The 23185-nt window shown below is 47.4% G+C and overlaps 1 protein-coding gene across 1 annotated transcript in view; it reads left to right on the top strand.

Annotated features, from left to right (window-relative positions):
• The window catches only part of LOC147091152 (hydroperoxide isomerase ALOXE3-like), a 203557-nt gene that overhangs the window by 127155 nt on the left and 53217 nt on the right, over nt 1-23185 (top strand). The window contains exon 7 of the mRNA XM_085977623.1: nt 5198-5341. Coding sequence (XP_085833749.1) covers nt 5198-5341 — 144 coding nt within the window. The remainder of the gene's footprint in view (nt 1-5197; nt 5342-23185) is intronic.

Here is a 23185-nt window from a genome sequence, read left to right as displayed (position 1 = left end):
AGTCACTCACTGAACACATTGTGTTGCTGTCCCAGTGCTCACTCCAGTCACTCACTGAACAGATTGTGTTGCTGTCCCAGTGCTCACTCCAGTCACTCACTGAACACATTGTGTTGCTGTCCCAGTGCTCACTCCAGTCACTCACTGAACAGATTGTGTTGCTGTCCCAGTGCTCACTCCAGTCACTCACTGAACACATTGTGTTGCTGTCCCAGCGCTCACTCCAGTCACTCACTGAACAGATTGTGTTGCGGTCCCAGTGCTCACTCCAGTCACTCACTGAACAGATTGTGTTGCGGTCCCAGTGCTCACTCCAGTCACTCACTGAACACATTGTGTTGCTGTCTCAGTGCTCACTCCAGTCACTCACTGAACAGATTGTGTTGCTGTCCCAGTGCTCACTCCAGTCACTCACTGAACACATTGTGTTGCAGTCCCAGTGCTCACTCCAGTCACTCACTGAACACATTGTGTTGCTGTCCCAGTGCTCACTCCAGTCACTCACTGAACAGATTGTGTTGCTGTCCCAGTGCTCACTCCAGTCACTCACTGAACACATTGTGTTGCTGTCCCAGTGCTCACTCCAGTCACTCACTGAACAGATTGTGTTGCTGTCCCAGTGCTCACTCCAGTCACTCACTGAACACATTGTGTTGCTGTCCCAGTGCTCACTCCAGTCACTCACTGAACAGATTGTGTTGCTGTCCCAGTGCTCACTCCAGTCACTCACTGAACAGATTGTGTTGCTGTCCCAGCGCTCACTCCAGTCACTCACTGAACACATTGTGTTGCTGTCCCAGCGCTCACTCCAGTCACTCACTGAACAGATTGTGTTGCTGTCCCAGTGCTCACTCCAGTCACTCACTGAACACATTGTGTTGCTGTCCCAGTGCTCACTCCAGTCACTCACTGAACACATTGTGTTGCTGTCCCAGTGCTCACTCCAGTCACTCACTGAACACATTGTGTTGCTGTCCCAGTGCTCACTCCAGTCACTCACTGAACACATTGTGTTGCTGTCCCAGTGCTCACTCCAGTCACTCACTGAACACATTGTGTTGCTGTCTCAGCGCTCACTCCAGTCACTCACTGAACACATTGTGTTGCTCTCCCAGTGCTCACTCCAGTCACTCACTGAACACATTGTGTTGCTCTCCCAGTGCTCACTCCAGTCACTCACTGAACAGATTGTGTTGCTGTCCCAGTGCTCACTCCAGTCACTCACTGAACAGATTGTGTTGCTGTCCCAGTGCTCACTCCAGTCACTCACTGAACAGATTGTGTTGCTGTCCCAGTGCTCACTCCAGTCACTCACTGATCAGATTGTGTTGCAGTCCCAGTGCTCACTCCAGTCACTCACTGAACAGATTGTGTTGCTGTCCCAGTGCTCACTCCAGTCACTCACTGAACACATTGTGTTGCTGTCCCAGTGCTCACTCCAGTCACTCACTGAACACATTGTGTTGCTGTCCCAGCGCTCACTCCAGCCACTCACTGAACAGATTGTGTTGCTGTCCCAGCGCTCACTCCAGTCACTCACTGAACACATTGTGTTGCTGTCCCAGCGCTCACTCCAGTCACTCACTGAACACATTGTGTTGCTGTCCCAGTGCTCACTCCAGTCACTCACTGAACAGATTGTGTTGCTGTCCCAGTGCTCACTCCAGTCACTCACTGAACAGATTGTGTTGCTGTCCCAGTGCTCACTCCAGTCACTCACTGAACACATTGTGTTGCTGTCCCAGTGCTCACTCCAGTCACTCACTGAACAGATTGTGTTGCTGTCCCAGTGCTCACTCCAGTCACTCACTGATCAGATTGTGTTGCTGTCCCAGTGCTCACTCCAGTCACTCACTGATCAGATTGTGTTGCTGTCCCAGTGCTCACTCCAGTCACTCACTGAACAGATTGTGTTGCTCTCCCAGTGCTCACTCCAGTCACTCACTGAACAGATTGTGTTGCTGTCCCAGTGCTCACTCCAGCCACTCACTGAACACATTGTGTTGCTGTCCCAGTGCTCACTCCAGCCACTCACTGAACAGATTGTGTTGCTGTCCCAGTGCTCACTCCAGTCACTCACTGAACAGATTGTGTTGCTGTCCCAGTGCTCACTCCAGTCACTCACTGAACAGATTGTGTTGCTGTCCCAGTGCTCACTCCAGTCACTCACTGAACAGATTGTGTTGCTGTCCCAGCGCTCACTCCAGTCACTCACTGAACAGATTGTGTTGCGGTCCCAGCGCTCACTCCAGTCACTCACTGAACAGATTGTGTTGCGGTCCCAGTGCTCACTCCAGTCACTCACTGAACAGATTGTGTTGCTGTCCCAGTGCTCACTCCAGTCACTCACTGAACAGATTGTGTTGCTGTCCCAGTGCTCACTCCAGTCACTCACTGAACAGATTGTGTTGCTGTCCCAGTGCTCACTCCAGTCACTCACTGAACACATTGTGTTGCTGTCCCAGCGCTCACTCCAGTCACTCACTGAACAGATTGTGTTGCGGTCCCAGTGCTCACTCCAGTCACTCACTGAACAGATTGTGTTGCGGTCCCAGTGCTCACTCCAGTCACTCACTGAACACATTGTGTTGCTGTCTCAGTGCTCACTCCAGTCACTCACTGAACACATTGTGTTGCAGTCCCAGTGCTCACTCCAGTCACTCACTGAACACATTGTGTTGCTGTCCCAGTGCTCACTCCAGTCACTCACTGAACAGATTGTGTTGCTGTCCCAGTGCTCACTCCAGTCACTCACTGAACACATTGTGTTGCTGTCCCAGTGCTCACTCCAGTCACTCACTGAACAGATTGTGTTGCTGTCCCAGTGCTCACTCCAGTCACTCACTGAACACATTGTGTTGCTGTCCCAGCGCTCACTCCAGTCACTCACTGAACAGATTGTGTTGCTCTCCCAGTGCTCACTCCAGTCACTCACTGAACAGATTGTGTTGCTCTCCCAGTGCTCACTCCAGTCACTCACTGAACAGATTGTGTTGCTGTCCCAGTGCTCACTCCAGTCACTCACTGAACAGATTGTGTTGCTGTCCCAGCGCTCACTCCAGTCACTCACTGAAGAGATTGTGTTGCTGTCCCAGTGCTCACTCCAGTCACTCACTGATCAGATTGTGTTGCTGTCCCAGTGCTCACTCCAGTCACTCACTGAACAGATTGTGTTGCTGTCCCAGTGCTCAGTCCAGTCACTCACTGAACAGATTGTGTTGCTGTCCCAGTGCTCACTCCAGTCACTCACTGATCAGATTGTGTTGCTGTCCCAGTGCTCACTCCAGTCACTCACTGAACAGATTGTGTTGCTGTCCCAGTGCTCACTCCAGTCACTCACTGAACAGATTGTGTTGCTGTCCCAGTGCTCACTCCAGTCACTCACTGAACAGATTGTGTTGCTGTCCCAGCGCTCACTCCAGTCACTCACTGAACAGATTGTGTTGCTCTCCCAGTGCTCACTCCAGTCACTCACTGAACAGATTGTGTTGCTCTCCCAGTGCTCACTCCAGTCACTCACTGAACAGATTGTGTTGCTGTCCCAGTGCTCACTCCAGTCACTCACTGAACAGATTGTGTTGCTGTCCCAGTGCTCACTCCAGTCACTCACTGAACAGATTGTGTTGCTGTCCCAGTGCTCACTCCAGTCACTCACTGAACAGATTGTGTTGCTGTCCCAGTGCTCACTCCAGTCACTCACTGAACACATTGTGTTGCTGTCCCAGCGCTCACTCCAGTCACTCACTGAACAGATTGTGTTGCTGTCCCAGTGCTCACTCCAGTCACTCACTGAACAGATTGTGTTGCGGTCCCAGTGCTCACTCCAGTCACTCACTGAACAGATTGTGTTGCTGTCCCAGTGCTCACTCCAGTCACTCACTGAACAGATTGTGTTGCTGTCCCAGTGCTCACTCCAGTCACTCACTGAACACATTGTGTTGCTGTCTCAGTGCTCACTCCAGTCACTCACTGAACAGATTGTGTTGCTGTCCCAGTGCTCACTCCAGTCACTCACTGAACACATTGTGTTGCTGTCCCAGTGCTCACTCCAGTCACTCACTGAACAGATTGTGTTGCTGTCCGAGTGCTCACTCCAGTCACTCACTGAACAGATTGTGTTGCTGTCCCAGCGCTCACTCCAGTCACTCACTGAACAGATTGTGTTGCTGTCCCAGTGCTCACTCCAGTCACTCACTGAACAGATTGTGTTGCTGTCCCAGCGCTCACTCCAGTCACTCACTGAACAGATTGTGTTGCTGTCCCAGTGCTCACTCCAGTCACTCACTGAACAGGTTGTGTTGCTGTCCCAGTGCTCAGTCCAGTCACTCACTGAACAGATTGTGTTGCTGTCCCAGTGCTCACTCCAGTCACTCACTGATCAGATTGTGTTGCTGTCCCAGTGCTCACTCCAGTCACTCACTGAACAGATTGTGTTGCTGTCCCAGTGCTCACTCCAGTCACTCACTGAACAGATTGTGTTGCTGTCCCAGTGCTCACTCCAGTCACTCACTGAACAGATTGTGTTGCTGTCCCAGCGCTCACTCCAGTCACTCACTGAACAGATTGTGTTGCTCTCCCAGTGCTCACTCCAGTCACTCACTGAACAGATTGTGTTGCTCTCCCAGTGCTCACTCCAGTCACTCACTGAACAGATTGTGTTGCTGTCCCAGTGCTCACTCCAGTCACTCACTGAACAGATTGTGTTGCTGTCCCAGTGCTCACTCCAGTCACTCACTGAACAGATTGTGTTGCTGTCCCAGTGCTCACTCCAGTCACTCACTGAACAGATTGTGTTGCTGTCCCAGTGCTCACTCCAGTCACTCACTGAACAGATTGTGTTGCTGTCCCAGTGCTCACTCCAGTCACTCACTGAACAGATTGTGTTGCTCTCCCAGTGCTCAGTCCAGTCACTCACTGAACAGATTGTGTTGCTGTCCCTGTGCTCACTCCAGTCACTCACTGAACAGATTGGGGGTTAATAATTCCTAACCTGCTTTCCATAGTTTTACTGGGGTGTGTACTAATCGCAGTGGTTGAATTGTGTGCTTTGTCCGGCTGTAATTGGGGGGGTTATTTTGTTGCCCAATGTCGGGAATATCACAGATTCCGTTCGGTATTCCTATCCACACCTGGTCTTTTCCTCGATGACCAGTACCGCAGCTTTTGTTTAAAATAACTGATCCTTTTCTTATTCCAGAAAGGGAACATTTTCATTGTTGACTATGAGATACTGAACGGGATTCCAGCCCATTCAATCAGAGGAAATCAGCAATATCTTGAAGCGCCAATGTGTCTTTTGTATTCGAATCCAGAGAATGAATTAATTCCCATTGCAATCCAGGTAGAGTCTGCCCCTCTCCCCTCTCCCCGTGGATCTGTGTCTCTTTTGGTGTGTTTTGGCTATGTTACCCTCTCTCTAGCACCCTGGAGTTTTCTCTGTTTCCAACCTATCTTTACAAATACCTTTATGAACTTGTTACACATGTAGCTTTAAAAGCTCTGAATTAATGTGTCCGTGACTACACAAACCGCTCTGGGTCCAGGTATATTGTGCATCAGTAAAACAGTCTGTGGCTACACAAACCGCTCTGGGTCCAGGTATATTGTGTATCAGTAAAACAGTCTGTGACTACACAAACCGCTCTGGGTCCAGGTATATTGTGTATCAGTAAAACAGTCCGTGACTACACAAACCGCTCTGGGTCCAGGTATATTGTGTATCAGTAAAACAGTCCGTGACTACACAAACCGCTCTGGGTCCAGGTATATTGTGTATCAGTAAAACAGTCCGTGACTACACAAACCACTCTGGGTCCAGGTATATTGTGTATCAGTAAAACAGTCTGTGACTACACAAACCACTCTGGGTCCAGGTATATTGTGTATCAGTAAAACAGTCTGTGACTACACAAACCCCTCCGGGTCCAGGTATATTGTGTATCAGTAAAACAGGTTTATTAAGCATTAAACATCCTGTACAAAGAAGTGATACTGAACAAGGAGATAGTCGCAGTCTGTTCATCGAACCTCGGAGTTCCTTCCGAGTGACTGTGGTGCAGTCTCTTTATTCTCTTGCTGTGTTCTGTTGACTGAAGCTGCTTCTTCTCTGGCTCCGTGCTGCTTTCAGTGTTCAATAGCTGTATTTTTATACCCAATTTCTCCATTTTGGCCTACGTGGCAGTTAGTAAGCAAGCTATCCTTATCTGAGAACAATCTTCACACTAAGTTCTCTCAGATGTCTTTTTGCTTTATAATCAGCTCATTGTTTAGCCAGTTCTGCATGTTTGAGAAGACAGGCAGTGGTGACTGTCTCCAGCCCCCTGTCTTCTTTTGCAGTGTTGCTGAATTTCCTGTTCCCCACTATCTCCTCATTCCCTACTATCTCCTTGTTTACTTAACAGACCATTTTACAGAATTACATCAAGATGGCATTTTTTACCATCATGCTTTGCTTCTCAGCCCTTTGTCATTTTAAACCGGCTTTTTAGGTTTTTAACATCAATTTCACACATTACAGTTGTTTAACAATGGTTACAAAATCTTAACAATGTTTACTAAATCCTACAGGTCCTCTCTATCCTACACACGTAACCGGGATTATCACCCTCTGGGTGGCATTGTCCTTTGGTGTTTCTCTCTTTGTCAATGTGTTTCTCTCCCTTTCTTTCTTTTCGACCACGCCGCTCTCTCTTTCTCTCTTTCATTCTCTTTGGGCGTGATCTTGCCAGCCCTGGGGAGGCGGGACTGAAACCCGACAAGTGGGAGTCCCGCCTCCAAAAGCTCCCCAATGGCAAAATCGCCCCCTTTGACTCTCTGTCTATCAATCTATTCTCTCTCTGTCTCTTTGCTTATATTTCTCCACTCTTTTCTTTATCTCTCTGCTCTCTGTCTATCTATCTCTCCTCCTCTCCGCGATCTCCCTCCTCTCTCTGTTTATCTCTCTCCCCTCTGATTGTTTCTTTCTGTTCATTCCCCTCTCTCTGTCTTCTATCGATCTTTATTTCTGTTGTCCATCTCTCTTTTCCTCACTCTGTCTTTATCTCTCCCCTTTCTCTGTTTCTCTCCCTCCCTGTCCCTTTCTGCCTCTCTTTTTCCTGTTCCTGTTGTAAAGTCTGTGGGTTGTGCAGTTAATAAATACACAGACTTCAGAAGTAACAAACAAACAGGTCTTTACTATTCGAAGGTCCGGGCGAATCTGCCCCAGCAATCCTGCCACAACACTTATATACTGGTGTGGTCACTATCGGTATTACAGTATACAGAAGCCAAACAAATAGTGCCACACCTAAAGTAGTTCTCTTAAAGGTGAACGGTTACATACAATAGTTTCCTTAAAGGTAGACGGGTACATACACTACAATCCTCCCTTTTTAGCTTTCAACATACTAAGTGATGTAAGAAAAAGGAGGCTTACCATCAAGTAACTTTAAAGTAAGCTTTAAGTAACTTATAAACACACTATATACAAGAGAGGTCTTTACCATGCCTCTGGTAGAAGCCTCTTACAATACTGAACAGACCAGTATTTATACCAGTCCAACAGGAAGTGACACATGACAGGAAGTGAGGTATGTACACAGTTCATAGTTCATAGTTCACAGTTCACAGGAAGTGATGACATAACTCCCCGGAAGTTATTATTTTTATCACATTCTTCCCTCCTGCAGGTTTAGGAGGCTGTGGTCTACCTTTTGGTCTGCAGCCGCCGAACAAGGAAGAGTCGCACCCGTTTGGATTCCCGTCGTAGAGGGTCGCTGGTCCGCTTACATGCGGTTGGCCATTGGCCAGAGTCCGTGTGGCCTGGATTGCCCTGTGAAGGGTCGGGGAGATCATGGCTTCGAGTACGAGCCCCAATAGGTTCAAAGTCAGACTGCCTCTGTTCAGAGGGAGGTGCAGAGCTGGTCTGTGGCGGACCAGTACTTTCATGCGTGGTACTGGGAGGGTCGCAACCTTGAGCACGGGGTTCTACCGGCACCAAGCTAGTTGGTGTCCGATCAGGATCCTGGAGAGGGGTACCCGATAGGTCCCAAGAGTTTCCTGGTGAAATGCCATCACCCGATGTCCCACTAGGTCCTGGTGGGCAGGGAGCCAGATCCCGTAATGATACGGTAGATTCTCGGCCGTCGGAATATCGTATGTTTGCATAGGTGGGGTTGGCATCGGTTAGTTCGACCTCGTCTACAAGAGGGTCATTTTTAGACGTCTGAACGTATCTTCGGAGTAATACAGGTCCAGGAGTAGTTAGCCATGACGGGAGTGATGTCCCATGAGATGAGCGACGCTGGAATCCAAAGAACCGCTCATGAGGTGTAGTATTTGTGGCTGTAGAAAGCAGGGACCGTATAGAGTGCAATGCATCCGGAAGCACTGTTTCCCATTGCTGGTCTGGTAGGCCCCGAGATCTTAAAGCGAGACGTACGGAATTCCAGATGATACCGTTATACCTCTCTACCTGCCCATTTCCGATGGGATGGTATGGTGTTGTTTTGCTTGTAGCAATTCCCCGTTCTGAGAGGTAGTCCTTGAGTTCCCTCGACATAAAGGATGGACCCCGATCTGAGTGAATATAAGCCGGCATGCCACAGAGAGAAAATACCTGCTCAAGGCAGGAGATTACTGTGGACGCCAGCATATTGGAGCAGGGGAAGGCAAACGGAAAACGTGAATATTCGTCGATCATGGCGAGCAAATATGTGTTCCGAGTTGAAGAGGGCACTGGGCCCTTAAAATCGATGCTAAGTCGTTGCATCGGTTGGGTTGCACGTATGAGTATACCATCTGAGGGGCGGAAGAACTGAGGTTTTAATTCCGCACAAAGCCGGCATTCTGAGCATATTTTCTTTACATCTCCAGTGGAAAAAGGGAGATTCCGTGATTGTACGAAATGTAGCATGCGCGTAACGCCAGGATGGCACAAACCATTGTGGACATCCATGAGGGTGGAGGATGACATAGTGGAGCAGAATGCCCGTGTGAGGGTGTCCGGGGCCACATTCTCCTTGCCAGGCCGATAGAGAATGGTATAACCAAAAGAGGCCAGTTCCATCCTCCAAAGTTGTATTTTATTATTCTTAATTTTGGTTCGTTTTCGATTATCGAGCATGAAGGCGACTGATCGTTGGTCCGTGATCAATGTAAAGTGCTGGCGAGCTAGAAAATGGTTCCACTTCCGTACTGCCTCTATGATGGCTGTGGCTTCTTTCTCAACCGGAGGATAATGTAGCTCGGCACCTTGTAAGGTCCTGGACATAAATGCTACAGGACGACCTTCCTGATTCAGAGTAGCCGAGATCGCCACCTCCGAGGCATCACATTCAACCACGAAAGGGAGATTCTCATCAATGGAGTGAAGAGCCGCTTTCTCCAACTGTTTTTTGAGAAGGTTAAAGGCTGCAACAGCCGCTGTTCCCAGTGGAAATGATCTAGCATGCAGCAAGGGTTGGATTTTGTCCGAAAAATGAGGAATCCATTTAGCATAGTATGCAAACAGACCGAGAGCCCGACGTAAAGAAGCCGGATTCTTAGGTGACAGGAGCTCTTGGAGCGGGCGAAGTCTTTCTGGGTCTGGCTTAATGATACCATTGCCTACGCAGTAGCCAAGGATGTTGATGGTCGGTCGCGACTCAACAGATTTGGATTCATTCAGGGTCAAATTACGGCGATGGAGGGCATCCCGAAATTTTTGGAGGTTGGAGTCGTGTTCCTGTTGATCGTGACCTGCAATGGTAATGTTATCAAGATAGGGAAAAGTGTCCCTTAGGTTTTCCTGCTTAACCAGGCCATCCATTGCCCGTTGAAAGACAGCCACTCCATTAGTAACCCCGAATGGGAGGCGACGAAATTGGTACAGCCGTCCATTAGCCTCAAAGGCTGTGTACTGCTTATCTGAGACCTTCAAGGGTAACTGATGATAGGCACTTTTTAAATCGTAAGTTGAGAACACTTTGTATTCGGCCAGTTTATTAACCATATCATCAATGCGTGGCAATGGGTAGGCGTCCAAGTCGGTATATTGATTGATGGTTTGCGAATAATCGATGCATAGTCGCTGTTTGTGAGGTTTTAGAGGGTTCTTGACAATGACGACTTGAGCCCGCCAGGGCGACGAACATGGTTCAATGATATCCTCTGCTAGAAGTCGAGAGATTTCAGCCGCAATAAAAGATTGGTCTTCCTGATTAAAGCGCCGCGATTTCGTTATTATCGGTTGGCATTGAGGCAGAATACTGGCAAATAATGAGGGTTCATCAAGTGAAGCTGCTGATAATGCACAAAATGGTAATTTAGACGGTATATTAGAAATAGTAAGTCCGGGTTTGGATCCACCAAACTCAATGGTGAGTTTCTTATGCTGTTTTTGGAAGTCCAGTCCTAAGAGGAGATCACTACATAAGTCCTTGAGCACCGAAAGTCGGGTGGAGGGATACATACGACCATGAAGTGTCATATCAACAACACAAAAGCCGGAGATTCTGGTATTAAGTGATGACTGGGCCATCGCAATTGCCTGGTCCGATGGGAAGACATGTAGTTTCAATTTCGCAACAATCTGTTCTTTAATGAAACTATCAGTACTTCCTGAGTCAATTAAGGCATCTAAGGTATGCCCTTTAATTGAAATTTTTGTGGCAGCATGAGACAGGTTCTGTGGGCAAGCAGCTGTAATTGGTGTCGTTGCACAGAGTGTGGCTAAAACTCTCGGTGTGCTTCTTCGGGAGAGAGCTCGAGAGGAAGCTTGATAGGTCCTAGCTGGAGCATCTTGATAGGCCCTAATTGGGGCAGTTCGGTAGGCCTTAGCTGGATTGGCCCTCGTAGAGGCCCTTGATAGGCAAACTTTAGCAAAGTGTCCTTTTTTCCCGCAATAACTGCAGATTGCATTGCGAGCAGGGCAGGTTTTCCTAGGGTGAAAAGCATCTCCACAAAAGAAGCATTCCTTCCTAGATTGCCAAGAGGCTGCTAAAGTGGGGTCGTCCTCCTCTTCTTCATCAGAATTATCAGAATTAGATTCCCCCATGATAGGGTTCACCTGAGACCGCTTGAATTGTCTGGTTGCAGCTACAGCAGCAGATCGAGATCTGGGCAGCTGATAGAGGTCTGCATTTCACTTTGCCAAATCCAGTGAACAAGCTAGGTCAAAAGCTTTTTGTAGCTCAAGTGTTTTACTTTCTAGTAGACGCTGGCGTATAAATGGAGAGGCAATCCCGCAGATGAAAGCATCACGAATCATTTCTTGGCGGTACAGCTCAGCTGAGGCTGCCTGAAAGTTACAATCTACGCTGAGCCTGCGAAGTTCTTGCAGGAATTCGTCAATTGATTCCCCTGGCCCTTGTCGGGCTGTGGCCAGTAGATGTCTAGCATAGACCTCATTTGGGGTCTTGGCATACAGTTTCTTAAGTGCCCGAATCACCTCATCGTAATTATCCCATTCATCAACATATTCGAACACTTTTGGGGTCACATAATTGATAAGTATCTTCAATCTAGCAGGAGCATCCGCTTCACATTCATCCAGAAAATTCTCAAAAGTACGGTACCAATGCTTCCATACCCTGCCAGCTGCTGGTGCATTCGGGTCCAAGTCCAGACGAATAGGTCTAAGGATTTTCTCCATGATGGGTGGTTCCCTGGATCCTTAACTCCGAGTTTGTCCGAAGGTCTAGTATTTGTGAGTGTAAATACTAAGTTACTTAAATTGATGTAAGAAAAAGGAGGCTTACCATCAAGTAACTTTAAAGTAAGCTTTAAGTAACTTATAAACACACTATATACAAGAGAGGTCTTTACCATGCCTCTGGTAGAAGCCTCTTACAATACTGAACAGACCAGTATTTATACCAGTCCAACAGGAAGTGACACATGACAGGAAGTGAGGTATGTACACAGTTCATAGTTCACAGTTCACAGGAAGTGATGACATAACTCCCCGGAAGTTATTATTTTTATCACACTAAGTCTATAGTGAACATAAGAACATAAGAACATAAGAAATAGGAGCAGGAGTAGGCCAATCGGCCCCTCGAGCCTGCTCCACCATTCAATAAGATCATGGCTGATCTGATCCTAACCTCAAATCTTCTATCACTCTGCATCCACCCGAACCCATGTGATCTCCCGGGAGAGGCGAAAAACCAGACAAAGACCCAATGGCCAATTTGGGAGAAAAAAATCTGGGAAATTCCTCTCCGACCCATCTAGGCGATCGAAATTCTTCCAGGAGATCACTCTGTCCCTATATTTGTTACAGTACTTACCTTCTGTAAAGGCGATCTCCACCCCAGCCAGGAACAGGAATAAAACCATCTCCTGAAATCTAACAGAATTAGAACACAGTAGGAGCAGAACAAGGCTACACGGCCCCTGGGCCCGCTCCACTACCCACAGGGCCATGACCATTCCGAACCCAGACTCATGTCCAATTTCCTGCCCGCTCCCCGTAACCCTTTATTCCCTTTACTTCTAGGAAACTATCTATTTCTGTTTTAAATTTATTTAATGATGCAGCTTCCACAGCTTTCTGGGGCAGCAAATTCCACAAACCTACCACCCTCTGAGTGAAGAAGTTTCTCCTCATCTCAGTTTTGAATGAGCAGCCCCTTATTTTAAGATTATGCCCCCTAGTTCTAGTTTCACCCATCATTGGGAACATCCTCACCGCATCCACCCGATCAAGCCCCTTCACAATCTTATATGTTTCAATAAGATCGCCTCTCATTCTTCTGAACTCCAATGAGTAGAGTCCCAATCTACTCAACCTCTCCTCATATGACCACCCCCTCATCCCCGGGATTAACCGAGTGAACCTTCTTTGTACTGACTCGAGAGCAAGTATGTCTTTTCTTAAGTATGGACACCAAAACTGTATGCAGTATTCCAGGTGCGGCCTCACCAATACCTTGTACAACTGCAGCAATACCTCCCTGTTTTTATATTCCAACCCCCTAGCAATAAAAGCCAACATTCCATTGGCCTTCTTGATCACTTGCTGCACCTGCATACTAACTTTTTGAGTTTCGTGCACCAGGACCCCCAGATCCCTTTGTACTACAGTACTTTCCAGTTTCTTGCCATTAAGATAATAACTTGCTCTATGGTTTTTCCTGCCAAAGTGCATAACCTCACACTTTCCAGTATTGTATTCCATCTGCCAAATCTCTGCCCACTTACTTAGCCTGTCTATGTCCCTTTGCAGGTTTTTTATGTCCTCCTCACTCACTACTTTCCGTCCCATCTTTGTATCATCTGCAAACTTTGATATGTTACACTCGGTCCCCTCCTCCAAATCGTTAATGTAGATTGTAAAGAGTTGGGGACCCAGCACTGACCCCTGCGGAACACCACTAGTTACTGGTTGCCAATCTGAGAACGAACCATTTATCCCAACTCTCTGCTTTCTGCTAGAGAGCCAATCCTCCACCCATGCCAGAATATTACCCCCAATCCCGTGATTTTTTATCTTGAGCAATAATCTTTTGTGTGGCACCTTGTCAAATGCCTTTTGGAAGTCTAAATACACTACGTCCACTGGTTCCCCTTTATCCACCCTATATGTTACTTCCTCAAAAAACTCAAGCAAATTTGTTAAACATGATTTCCCCTTCATGAAACCATGCTGAGTTTGCCCTATTAAATTATGTTTATCCAAATGTCCCGTTACTGTCTCCTTAATAATGGACTCTAACATTTTACCAACCACAGATGTTAGGCTAACAGGTCTATAGTTTCCAGCCTTCTGCCTACTACCCTTTTTAAATAAGGGTGTTACATTAGCAGTTTTCCAATCTGCCGGGACCTTTGCTGAGTCCAGTGAGTTTTGGAAAATTATTACCAATGCATCCACAATCCCTACCGCTACTTCCCTCAAGACCCTGGGATGCAAGCCATCAGGTCCAGGGGATTTATCCGCCTTGAGTCCCATTATTTTACCAAGTACCACTTCCTTAGTGATTTTAATTGTATTTAGTTCCTCCCCCCCTAGAGCCCCCTGTTTGTCCAGTGTTGGGATATTCTTAGTGTCCTCTACTGTAAAGACTGATACAAAATAATTGTTCAGTGTTTTTGCCATCTCCATGTTTCCCACCATTAATTTCCCGGTCTCATCCTCTAAGGGACCAACATTTACTTTAGCCACCCTTTTTCTTTTTATATAACTATAGAAACTTTTACTGTCTGTTTTTATATTTTTTGCTAATTTACTTTCATAATCTATCTTCCCTTTCTTAATCAATCTTTTTGTTATTTTTTGCTGTCTTTTAAAGACTTCCCAATCTTCCATCCTCCCACTAGATTTGGCTACCTTATATGCCCTTGTTTTTAGTCGGATACTATCCTTAATTACTTTACTTAGCCACGGATGGCTATCTTTTCTTTTACACCCTTTTTTCCTCAGTGGAATATATTTTTCTTGGAAGTTGTAAAATAACTCCTTAAATGTACACCACTGGTCATGTACCGTCTTACCCTTTAATCTATTTTCCCAGTCCACTCTAATTAATTCCGCTCTCATACCTTCATAGTCTCCTTTATTCAAGCTCAGCACGCTTGTTTGAGATCCAACCTTCTCACCCTCTAATTGAATATGGAACTCAACCATGTTATGGTCACTCATTCCAAGGGGATCCTTTACTAGGACATTTTTAATTAATCCTGTCTCATTACACAGGACCAAATCTAAGGTTGCTTGCCCCCTGGTCGGTTCAGTTACATACTGCTCAAGAAACCCATCCCTAATACACTCAATGAACTCTTCCTCAAGGCTGCTCTGCCCAATTTGATTTGTCCAGTTAATATGATAATTAAAATCCCCCATAATTATAGCTGTTCCCTTATTACAAGCCTCAACTATTTCCTGATTAATACTCCGTCCAACAGAGTTGCAACTGTTCGGAGGCCTATAGACTACACCCACTAGTGTTTTTTTCCCCTTATTATTCCTTACCTCCACCCAAACTGTTTCACTATCCTGCTCCTTTGACCCAATATCATTTCTCTGTATTATAGTGATTCCTTCCTTTATTAACATAGCCACCCCACCTCCTCTCCCTTCCTGCCTGTCCTTCCTGATTGTTAAATAACCTGGTATGTTTAATTCCCAGTCATGGTCACCCTGCAGCCATGTTTCTGTAATGGCCACAAGATCATACCCATATGTCATTATTTGTGCCGTTAACTCATTCATTTTGTTACGAATGCTACGTGCATTCAGATAAAGAACTTTCAAATATGTTTTGTAACACTTAGTTCCTGTTTTTTCCCTTTTTAGTACTTTACTTTTTACTCCATACCTTCTGTCCCTTCCTGACACATTCTGTTTTTTAATTCCCCCACTGCTACCTAAGTCTATGACCTTCTCTGTTGTCATTTCTATGATTTGCTCTCTAGAAACCTCCCCCCCACTAATTAGTTTAAAGCCCTCTCTACAGCCCTAGTTATATGATTCGCCAGGACTCTAGTCCCAGCACTGGCCAAGTGGAGTCCGTCCCAACAGAACAGCTCCCTCCTGTCCCAGTACTGGTGCCAGTGTCCCAAGAAGCAAAACCCATTTCTCCCACACCAGTCTTTGAGCCACGCATTTAACTCTTTAATTTTATTTATCCTAGCCAAATTCGCTCGTGGCTCAGGTAATAACCCAGAGATTATTACCCTTGAGGTTCTGTTTTTTAATTTGACCCCAAGCTGCTCATACTCCTTTAACAGAACCGTCTTCCTTGTCCTATCTACGTCGTTTGTACCAACATGGACCACGACAACTGGATCCTCCCCCTCCCACTGCAAGTTTCTTTCCAGCCCAGAAGAGATGTCCTTAACCCTGGCACCAGGCAGGCAACACAGCCTTCGGGACTCCCGCTCTTGACTGCAGAGAACCCTATCTATCCCCCTAATGATACTATCCCCTACCACTACAACATTTCTTTTTACTCCCTCCACTTGAATGGCCCCCTGTACCACGGTGCTGTGGCCAGGTTGCTCATCCTCCCTGCAGTCCCCGCTCCCGCCCTCACAGGGAGTAAGAACCTCGATCCTGCTGGACAAGAACAAGGGCTGCGTCTCCTTCAACACTACATCCTGGATCCCTGTACCTTCCTCACTCGTAGTCACACCGTCCTGTCCCTGACCACGGACTACATCTGCAGTAATTAACTTCATAGGTGTGACCATCTCCTGAAACATAGAGTCCAGGAACTTCTCCCCCTCCCTGATGTGTCGCAGTGTCCGAAGCTCGGTCTCAAGCTCCATAACATGGAACTTGAGTTCCTCTAGCAGCAAACACTTGTCGCAGGTGTAATCACCGTTAGCCTCAATGGGGTTCACCGGCTCCCACATCTCGCAACAGTAACACATCACCTGCTCCATTCTATATAATTAATTTAATTTCTTATTATTAGTTATGAAGACCCTGCCCGGATATATATGATAGTATCACACCACTATTCAATAGGACTTACCAACTTAAAGGTATGAAAGAGAAGAGAAGGAAGAAAACCAACCAACCAGCTGATCACCAACCTCCTCCTTGAATACTGTCTGTGGAGCCTGTTTGGTTGACTCGTCTCGCTGCTCCGCCTCCACAGTGCTGTCTAAGCCTGGGAGTGGGGAATAAAACAGAGCAAAAAACACACCCTCACCTCCCACTTATCCGAACTCTCCCACTTAGCAAAACTCCAACAGCACTCAATGCACAAAGCACTCTGTGCACTGCACTAGCCCCTCCCCTTTTATACCCGGATTCTACTTCCTGTTTAAACTGCCCAAGAGTTTAAAAAAACCCTTAAAAAATTAAACTTACTTCAAATAATTGACTTCTTAACACACTAAAATTCACAAAATACACTTAAATGATTTTTCTCCCACTTAGCAAAACTCCAACAGCCCTCAATGCACAAAGCACATACATTCTAACATATATACAGATTTATGTAAGACAGTTCATAGATTCAGTCTTTCTGGGGGTTTCCGGATTCTGTCCGGATAACGCCGCAGTGGTGTCGTCATTTCAGGCGGGCTAGGAGGTGCTTCTGGCAAGGTTGATTCGGCTTGAAAAGCCGTGTCAGGTTCAGCTGACTCCATTATTATTAGATCGGAAGTTGGTGTTCTGGGTATCTCAGTCTCGACCTTACCCGGATAAGGTGGTGAAGTCGGTTGCCCATTTGTGGCGGACCCTATGATTTGGTCAACATGGCGCCTTATTATATTGTCTCCAATGTCCACGGTGTACATCAACGGCCCCAGCCGTTTCCCAATAGTTCCAGGCTGCCATTTCTCAGTACGGTAGTCCCGGGCCAAAACTCGTTGACCGATCTGGAAAGATCTAGTGACCCTGTCGTTCATGCCCTGGAATTGCCGGTTCTCTACGTCTCTTCTGACGTTCGGTTTTAGTAAATCCAGCCGGCATCTTAGGCGTCTATTACAAAACATCATTCCGGGAGTTTGATTTGTGACCGCATGTGTTGCATTTCGGTATGCCAACAAAAAGCTATCCACCTTATGTTGTAGATTTATGTTTTCATTATTCATGGCCTTTACGGCCTTCTTGAAGGTCTGGACAAACCTTTCAGCCAATCCATTGGAGGCGGGATGGTATGGGGCTGACGTGTAATGTTTAACCCCATTGCTCTTTAAGAATTTCTTGAATTCTTCGGACACAAATTGTGGTCCATTATCAGAACAGATCTGTTCCGGCAGGCCATTCCGAGCAAACATAGTCCTTAATACGGTAATGGTTTTTTCCGTCGTGGTGGTGGTCATCTTAATTACTTCCGGCCACTTGGAGTGGGCATCCACCGCTATCAGAAACATCGAGTCCATAAATGGACCAGCAAAGTCGATGTGTACTCTTTTCCAAGGCGATGAGGGCCACTCCCATGGATGCAGAGGAGCCTGGGGTGGCGCGTTCTGAACCCTCTGACATCCTAGGCAGTTCTTCGTGATCTCCTCTATGTCTCCATCAATGCCTGGCCACCACACAAACGCTCTTGCTAGATTCTTCATCTTTACTCCACCCAGATGTCCTTCGTGCAGCTCCTCTAGCACTTTCTTTTGGAGTTTGGGTGGAATCACCACTCTAGATCCACACATCAGGGTTCCTCGACACACTGACAGTTGTTCTTTCCTCTGTGCAAATGCTTGCAGTGTTGGTTCGCTCTGTGCTGGCCATCCCTCCACCGTTACATCATAGACTCGTGAAAGAGTCGGGTCATTCCTTGTCTCATTCTCAATCATTGAGTTTGTTATCGGTAGACACTCCACCACGGATGAGTGGAACAACTCTACTGGGTCCACTATACTCGCTTCTTCTACCATCGGCAATGGCAAGCGTGACAACCCATCAGCATTTCCATGCTGTTTAGACCCTTTGTACTCAATTTCGTATTGGTGTGCCCCAAGTAACACGGACCACCTTTGTAACCTTTGTGCTGTCATGGTGGAAACGGCCTTATTTGGGTTGAATATGGACACCAACGGCTGGTGGTCTGTCAGCAATGTGAACTTTTTACATTGTAGGTAATGGTTGAATTTCTTCACGCCCCACACAAGACTGAGGGCCTCCCTATCTATTTGGGCGTAATTTCGCTCCGCGGGTGTCAATGATCGGGACGCGAAAGCCACTGGCCTTTCCGAGCCATTTGGTAGCCTGTGCGAGAGTACTGCCCCAATTCCGTACGGGGAAGCATCGCAAGCTAGACGAAGGGGTAATGCTGGGTTGAAATGAGCCAGCACTTCTTCAGAGGTAATCAACTCCTTGCTTCTGCGAAAAGCCTTTTTGCATTCTTCACTCCACTTCCATGGTGTTTCTTTCCGCAACAGGTCATTCAGCGGATGCAGCACCGTGGATAAATTTGGCAGAAACTTGTGATAGTAATTAATCAACCCCAAGAATGATCTTAACTGTGATATGTTTCCTGGAGCGGGGGCCTTCACGACCGCTTCTATCTTTTCAGGTGACTTATGCAGTCCCTCTCGGTCAATGACATGACCGCAGTATGAGATCCGTTTTTGGAAGAACTCACACTTCTTGCGATTAACCCGAAGGCCATACTCCTTCAACCTGGTGAGTACCAGTTTCAAATTCGTGAGGTGTTCTTCCTCATCTTTTCCCGTGATTAAAATGTCATCTAAGTAGCACTGCGTGCTTGGAATTCCTTGTAACACCTGTTCCATGGCCCTCTGCCAAATTGCTGGCGCCGAAGCTACCCCAAAGACCAGTCTATTGTAGCGATACAAGCCTCTGTGAGTGTTGATGGTAAGGTACTGGCGTGACTCTTCCTCGACCTCCATCTGTAGATATGCTTGAGCCAGATCTATTTTCGTGAAATGCTTCCCTCCAGCCAACGAAGCAAAGATATCTTCAATCCGCGGAAGCGGGTATTGTACCGTGTGAAGCACCGGATTCACAGTAATCTTGAAATCTCCGCAGATACGGACCTTCCCCGGTCCCCCTGGCTTATTACTTGGTGAGGACTTCATGACGGGAACAATGGGCGTGGCCCACTCACTCCAGTCCACTTTTGACAGAACCCCTGATCGTTCAAGTTCTTCCAGTTCTGCCTCCACAGCTGGTCGTATTGTGTAAGGTACCGATCTGGCCTTAAAAAACTTTGGGCTTGCATTCTCTGCAATCTTAACCTTTGCTTTAATTCCTCGCAGTGTTCCCAGTCCTTGCTGGAATACCTCCTTAGCTTCGTCCAATATTCTGGACAACCGTTCAGGTTTGACATCCTCTTTTTCGGAATCCACCGTCATGGTGTTTAGTGACTGCCAGTCCAACTTTATTTTTCGGATCCACTCCCGCCCCAGAAGTGGTGGTCCTCCCTCAGGCAATACATACAGGTCCAACCGGTGATGATCTTTATCCTTGTATCTCACCTTGACTTCTATCTTTCCGATGGGGACTACTTTGTGCCCCGTGTATGTCTGTAATACTAGTTCCGTATCCCGTAGTGGAATATGCTTGAAAAATTTCTTGTAGTCATGCTTATTCATGACCGTCAACGCCGATCCGGTGTCCACTTCCATTTTTACTTGGACCTTTGCAATCTGTAGCGTTATCCAGATAGTTTGTCGGTCAGCTTCATTGCTCACGTTGTGAATTCTCAGACTGTCCAGTCCTTTGCATTTGGAGTGTGAGACCGACTTCTGTTCCCTCAGACTCTTCTTAGTCACTTCTTGCACCTTTCCGTACCATTTTTGTGGTGATTCCTTATTGTTGTACGTTGCTCCTGACCGGCATACCTTAGCTATGTGCCCGATCTTGCCACATTTCCTGCATTCTTGGTTTTTAAACCAGCGTCGATTCTGGTCGTGTGTTGCCTTCCCACAACGGTAGCATTTTATTGTGCTCGAAGTAATTTGGTCCACCCCTAGTGCCGCCGCCTTTAGCTGCATTTCCGCCGTTCCTTTCGCTGCGGCTTCGTGCGATGCAGCTATGAGGACAGCCCTGTCCAGTGTGAGGTCATTTTCTTCCAGTAGTCGCTTCTGCGTTCCTTCTTTGGACAATCCGCATACGAACTTGTCACGCAGTGCCTCTGTCAGATTCCCTCCGAACTGGCAGTATTTCGCTAGCCTACGCAGTTCGACCAAGTATTCCGCATTGCTTTCGTCTTTCCTCTGCGTTCTTGCGTAGAATTTGAATCGTTCAGCCAGCATCAACGGTGTGGGGTTCAAGTGATCCTTCAGCACTGCTACCACATCATCGAAAGTCTGATCTGCCGGTTTAGCTGGTGAGAGAAGATGCTTCAACAACCCGAATGTTTTCGCACCCATCATGTTAAGTAAGGTTAAAGCTTTTTCATCCTTAGCTATTTTGTTAGCCTTACAATGTATCTCAATACGTTCTACGTACGTGGCCCAGTCTTCTATCTCCGGATTGAACTCGTTGATGTCCGCCCGCTTAGGCATCTTCCTTTCCTTGGGTACAACACAAGTATTTCTTTAAATATTCTTATTTATTTGTTTATTTCTAAGATGGCGGTTTTCCCGCGAAAATGGCGGTTTCCCGCTCTTTCCTTCTCGCCCCGCCCACTTCAATGGCGGTTTCCCGCTTCTGTCGTCTTCTTCGCCTAATGGCGGCTTCCCGCGTTTCTTCCCGGTGGAAGGGGTACGCTTCCCCCACAGCGGACAGGTTCAGCCGCTGGCTGGCTTCCGCACAGCTCCCCTTACTTGGCTCTGTCTTTTCCTCCCGCCCGCACGGCTCTACCGGCGCTGGGTACACCCCGTTAACGGAGGACAGTTCAGCCGCTGGACTGGCTCTCGCGCAGTCTCTCTCTCCGTACCCGGCTCTGTCACTCTCTCTCCCGCACGTTCGGTTCCACCGGCTCTGGGTACCCCGTTGGTGGAGAACAGCTCAGTCGCTGGACTGGCTCTCGCGCAGTCTCTCTCCCCTTGCTCGGCTCTGTCTCTCTCTCCCACCCGCACGGTTCCTGTTCGCCTCCCAGCCCTCTCGCAGACCGGTGTTTCCCTCCCCGGCTGCGGCTGGGTTTCTCTTCCCGCGCCTACTCCCAGTCTCAGCGCTTCGTGGCTGTGGTCGCTGCCCGGCTTTTCCCGCCGATCGAGGTCCGACTGTCTCACGACGCCGTTGGACCCGACTTTTCTGACCGGCTCCGTTCCCCCTCAACCGTGGTCGAGTGCACAGCCCTTATCCTCCGGGTATTCTCTACCTCTTCCCCTACTCACAGTCTCCGCGGCCGCCTTGTTTCCTGCTGATCGGCTCACTCCGCACCGTGGTAAAAGGGTAGTCAGTGCCTGTTGCTGATGAACTTTTGTTGCTAGTCTGCTTCCTTTCTGTTGCTGCCGCCTCGTGTTTTCTCTTTCTGTTGCTGCAGCCTCGTGTTTTCTCCCAGCAGCACGACGAGGGCGGTTGCCTCTCTTCGACGCTCTTCGCTGCTTTGGTAGTCTTGCCGCAGGGTACGATCGGACTCGTCGCCACTGTAAAGTCTGTGGGTTGTGCAGTCAATAAATACACAGGCTTCAGAAGTAACAAACAAACAGGTCTTTACTATTCGAAGGTCCGGGCGAATCTGCCCCAGCAATCCTGCCACAACACTTATATACTGGTGTGGTCACTATCGGTATTACAGTATACAGAAGCCAAACAAATAGTGCCACACCTAAAGTAGTTCTCTTAAAGGTGAACGGTTGCATACAATAGTTTCCTTAAAGGTAGACGGGTACATACACTACACCTGTCTCACCTTCTTTCCTCCCTTCCTGCTGCTCTCTCTCTCTGTTTCTCACTCTGTCTCCCCTCTGTTGCTCTCTCTGTCTCAGTTTCTCTCTGTGTTTCTCTCTTTCTGCCCCCATCTGCTGTTCTTTCTATGACATCCCTCTCTCTTCCTCTCTCTCTCTCTGTCACCCCCTCTCTGTTGCACTTTCCAACATTCCAACACAAAGTGGGAAGTAATTTTCCATCAATAGCTGTTCTCGTCTTCTGCCATCTTCACACAGGTGTATCTCCCCAAAAACAATGGCCCAGAAATTCGGGTTGGGGGCTTCCCACGGGTGCAAGCCCCCGATCTGCACTTACCTAGCGCGTCGGCCGTTGAGCTGTAGGGCCCTGTGGGATTCCGATCCAGGGCCTGGTCCAGCTGCCGGTGCGCAGTGCTTGCGTATCCCAGGGGCGCAGTTAGTTCGATGCGTCCCCTGGCCATGGGCAGCCAATCGGAGCAGGGAATGCTCCATTCATAAGTTTGACAGGAAGAGCTGTCAAGACTTATAAATACTACGGCCCCAAAACATCACTAAACATTCAAATAAAATTTTTTTAATCACATTTTTTAAATGAACTATAAATTACATGAAATAACTATTTTAAACAATAATTTAAATTTTTGAAAAAAATAATTTTATATTCTAACGGGGCTAAAAATAAACTTACCTTGCTTTAAAGTATTTAAAAATAATAAACCTGTGGAAAAAATGTTTTAATTTTAATTACTTCACCACTTACCCTGTAAAAAGCAGGCCTTACACCTGCTTTTTACATTTCTAAATCATTCAGGCTTACGATTCCGGAGAAACCTGTAAAAAAAACCTAAGTTCGACGCGCATCCTCCCCCGCGCACGCGTTCGACCTCTGAACCCCTTCGTTCAGGGGAACGGAAGTGCCGGTTTCCCGCGCATGCGCAGTGCATGCAGGAAACCGGCACTTCCATCGGGCTTACGCGTGAGTATCCCGTGCGTACTCACCCGTGGA

Source organism: Somniosus microcephalus, unplaced genomic scaffold, assembly GCF_052327205.1.
Source record: "Somniosus microcephalus isolate GS21.2 unplaced genomic scaffold, FLI_Smic_1.0 unresolved_chr4, whole genome shotgun sequence".
Classification (NCBI taxonomy): domain Eukaryota; kingdom Metazoa; phylum Chordata; class Chondrichthyes; order Squaliformes; family Somniosidae; genus Somniosus; species Somniosus microcephalus.
Note: the sequence above shows the minus strand (reverse complement) of the source record. Positions and strands in the feature narration are given on the sequence as shown.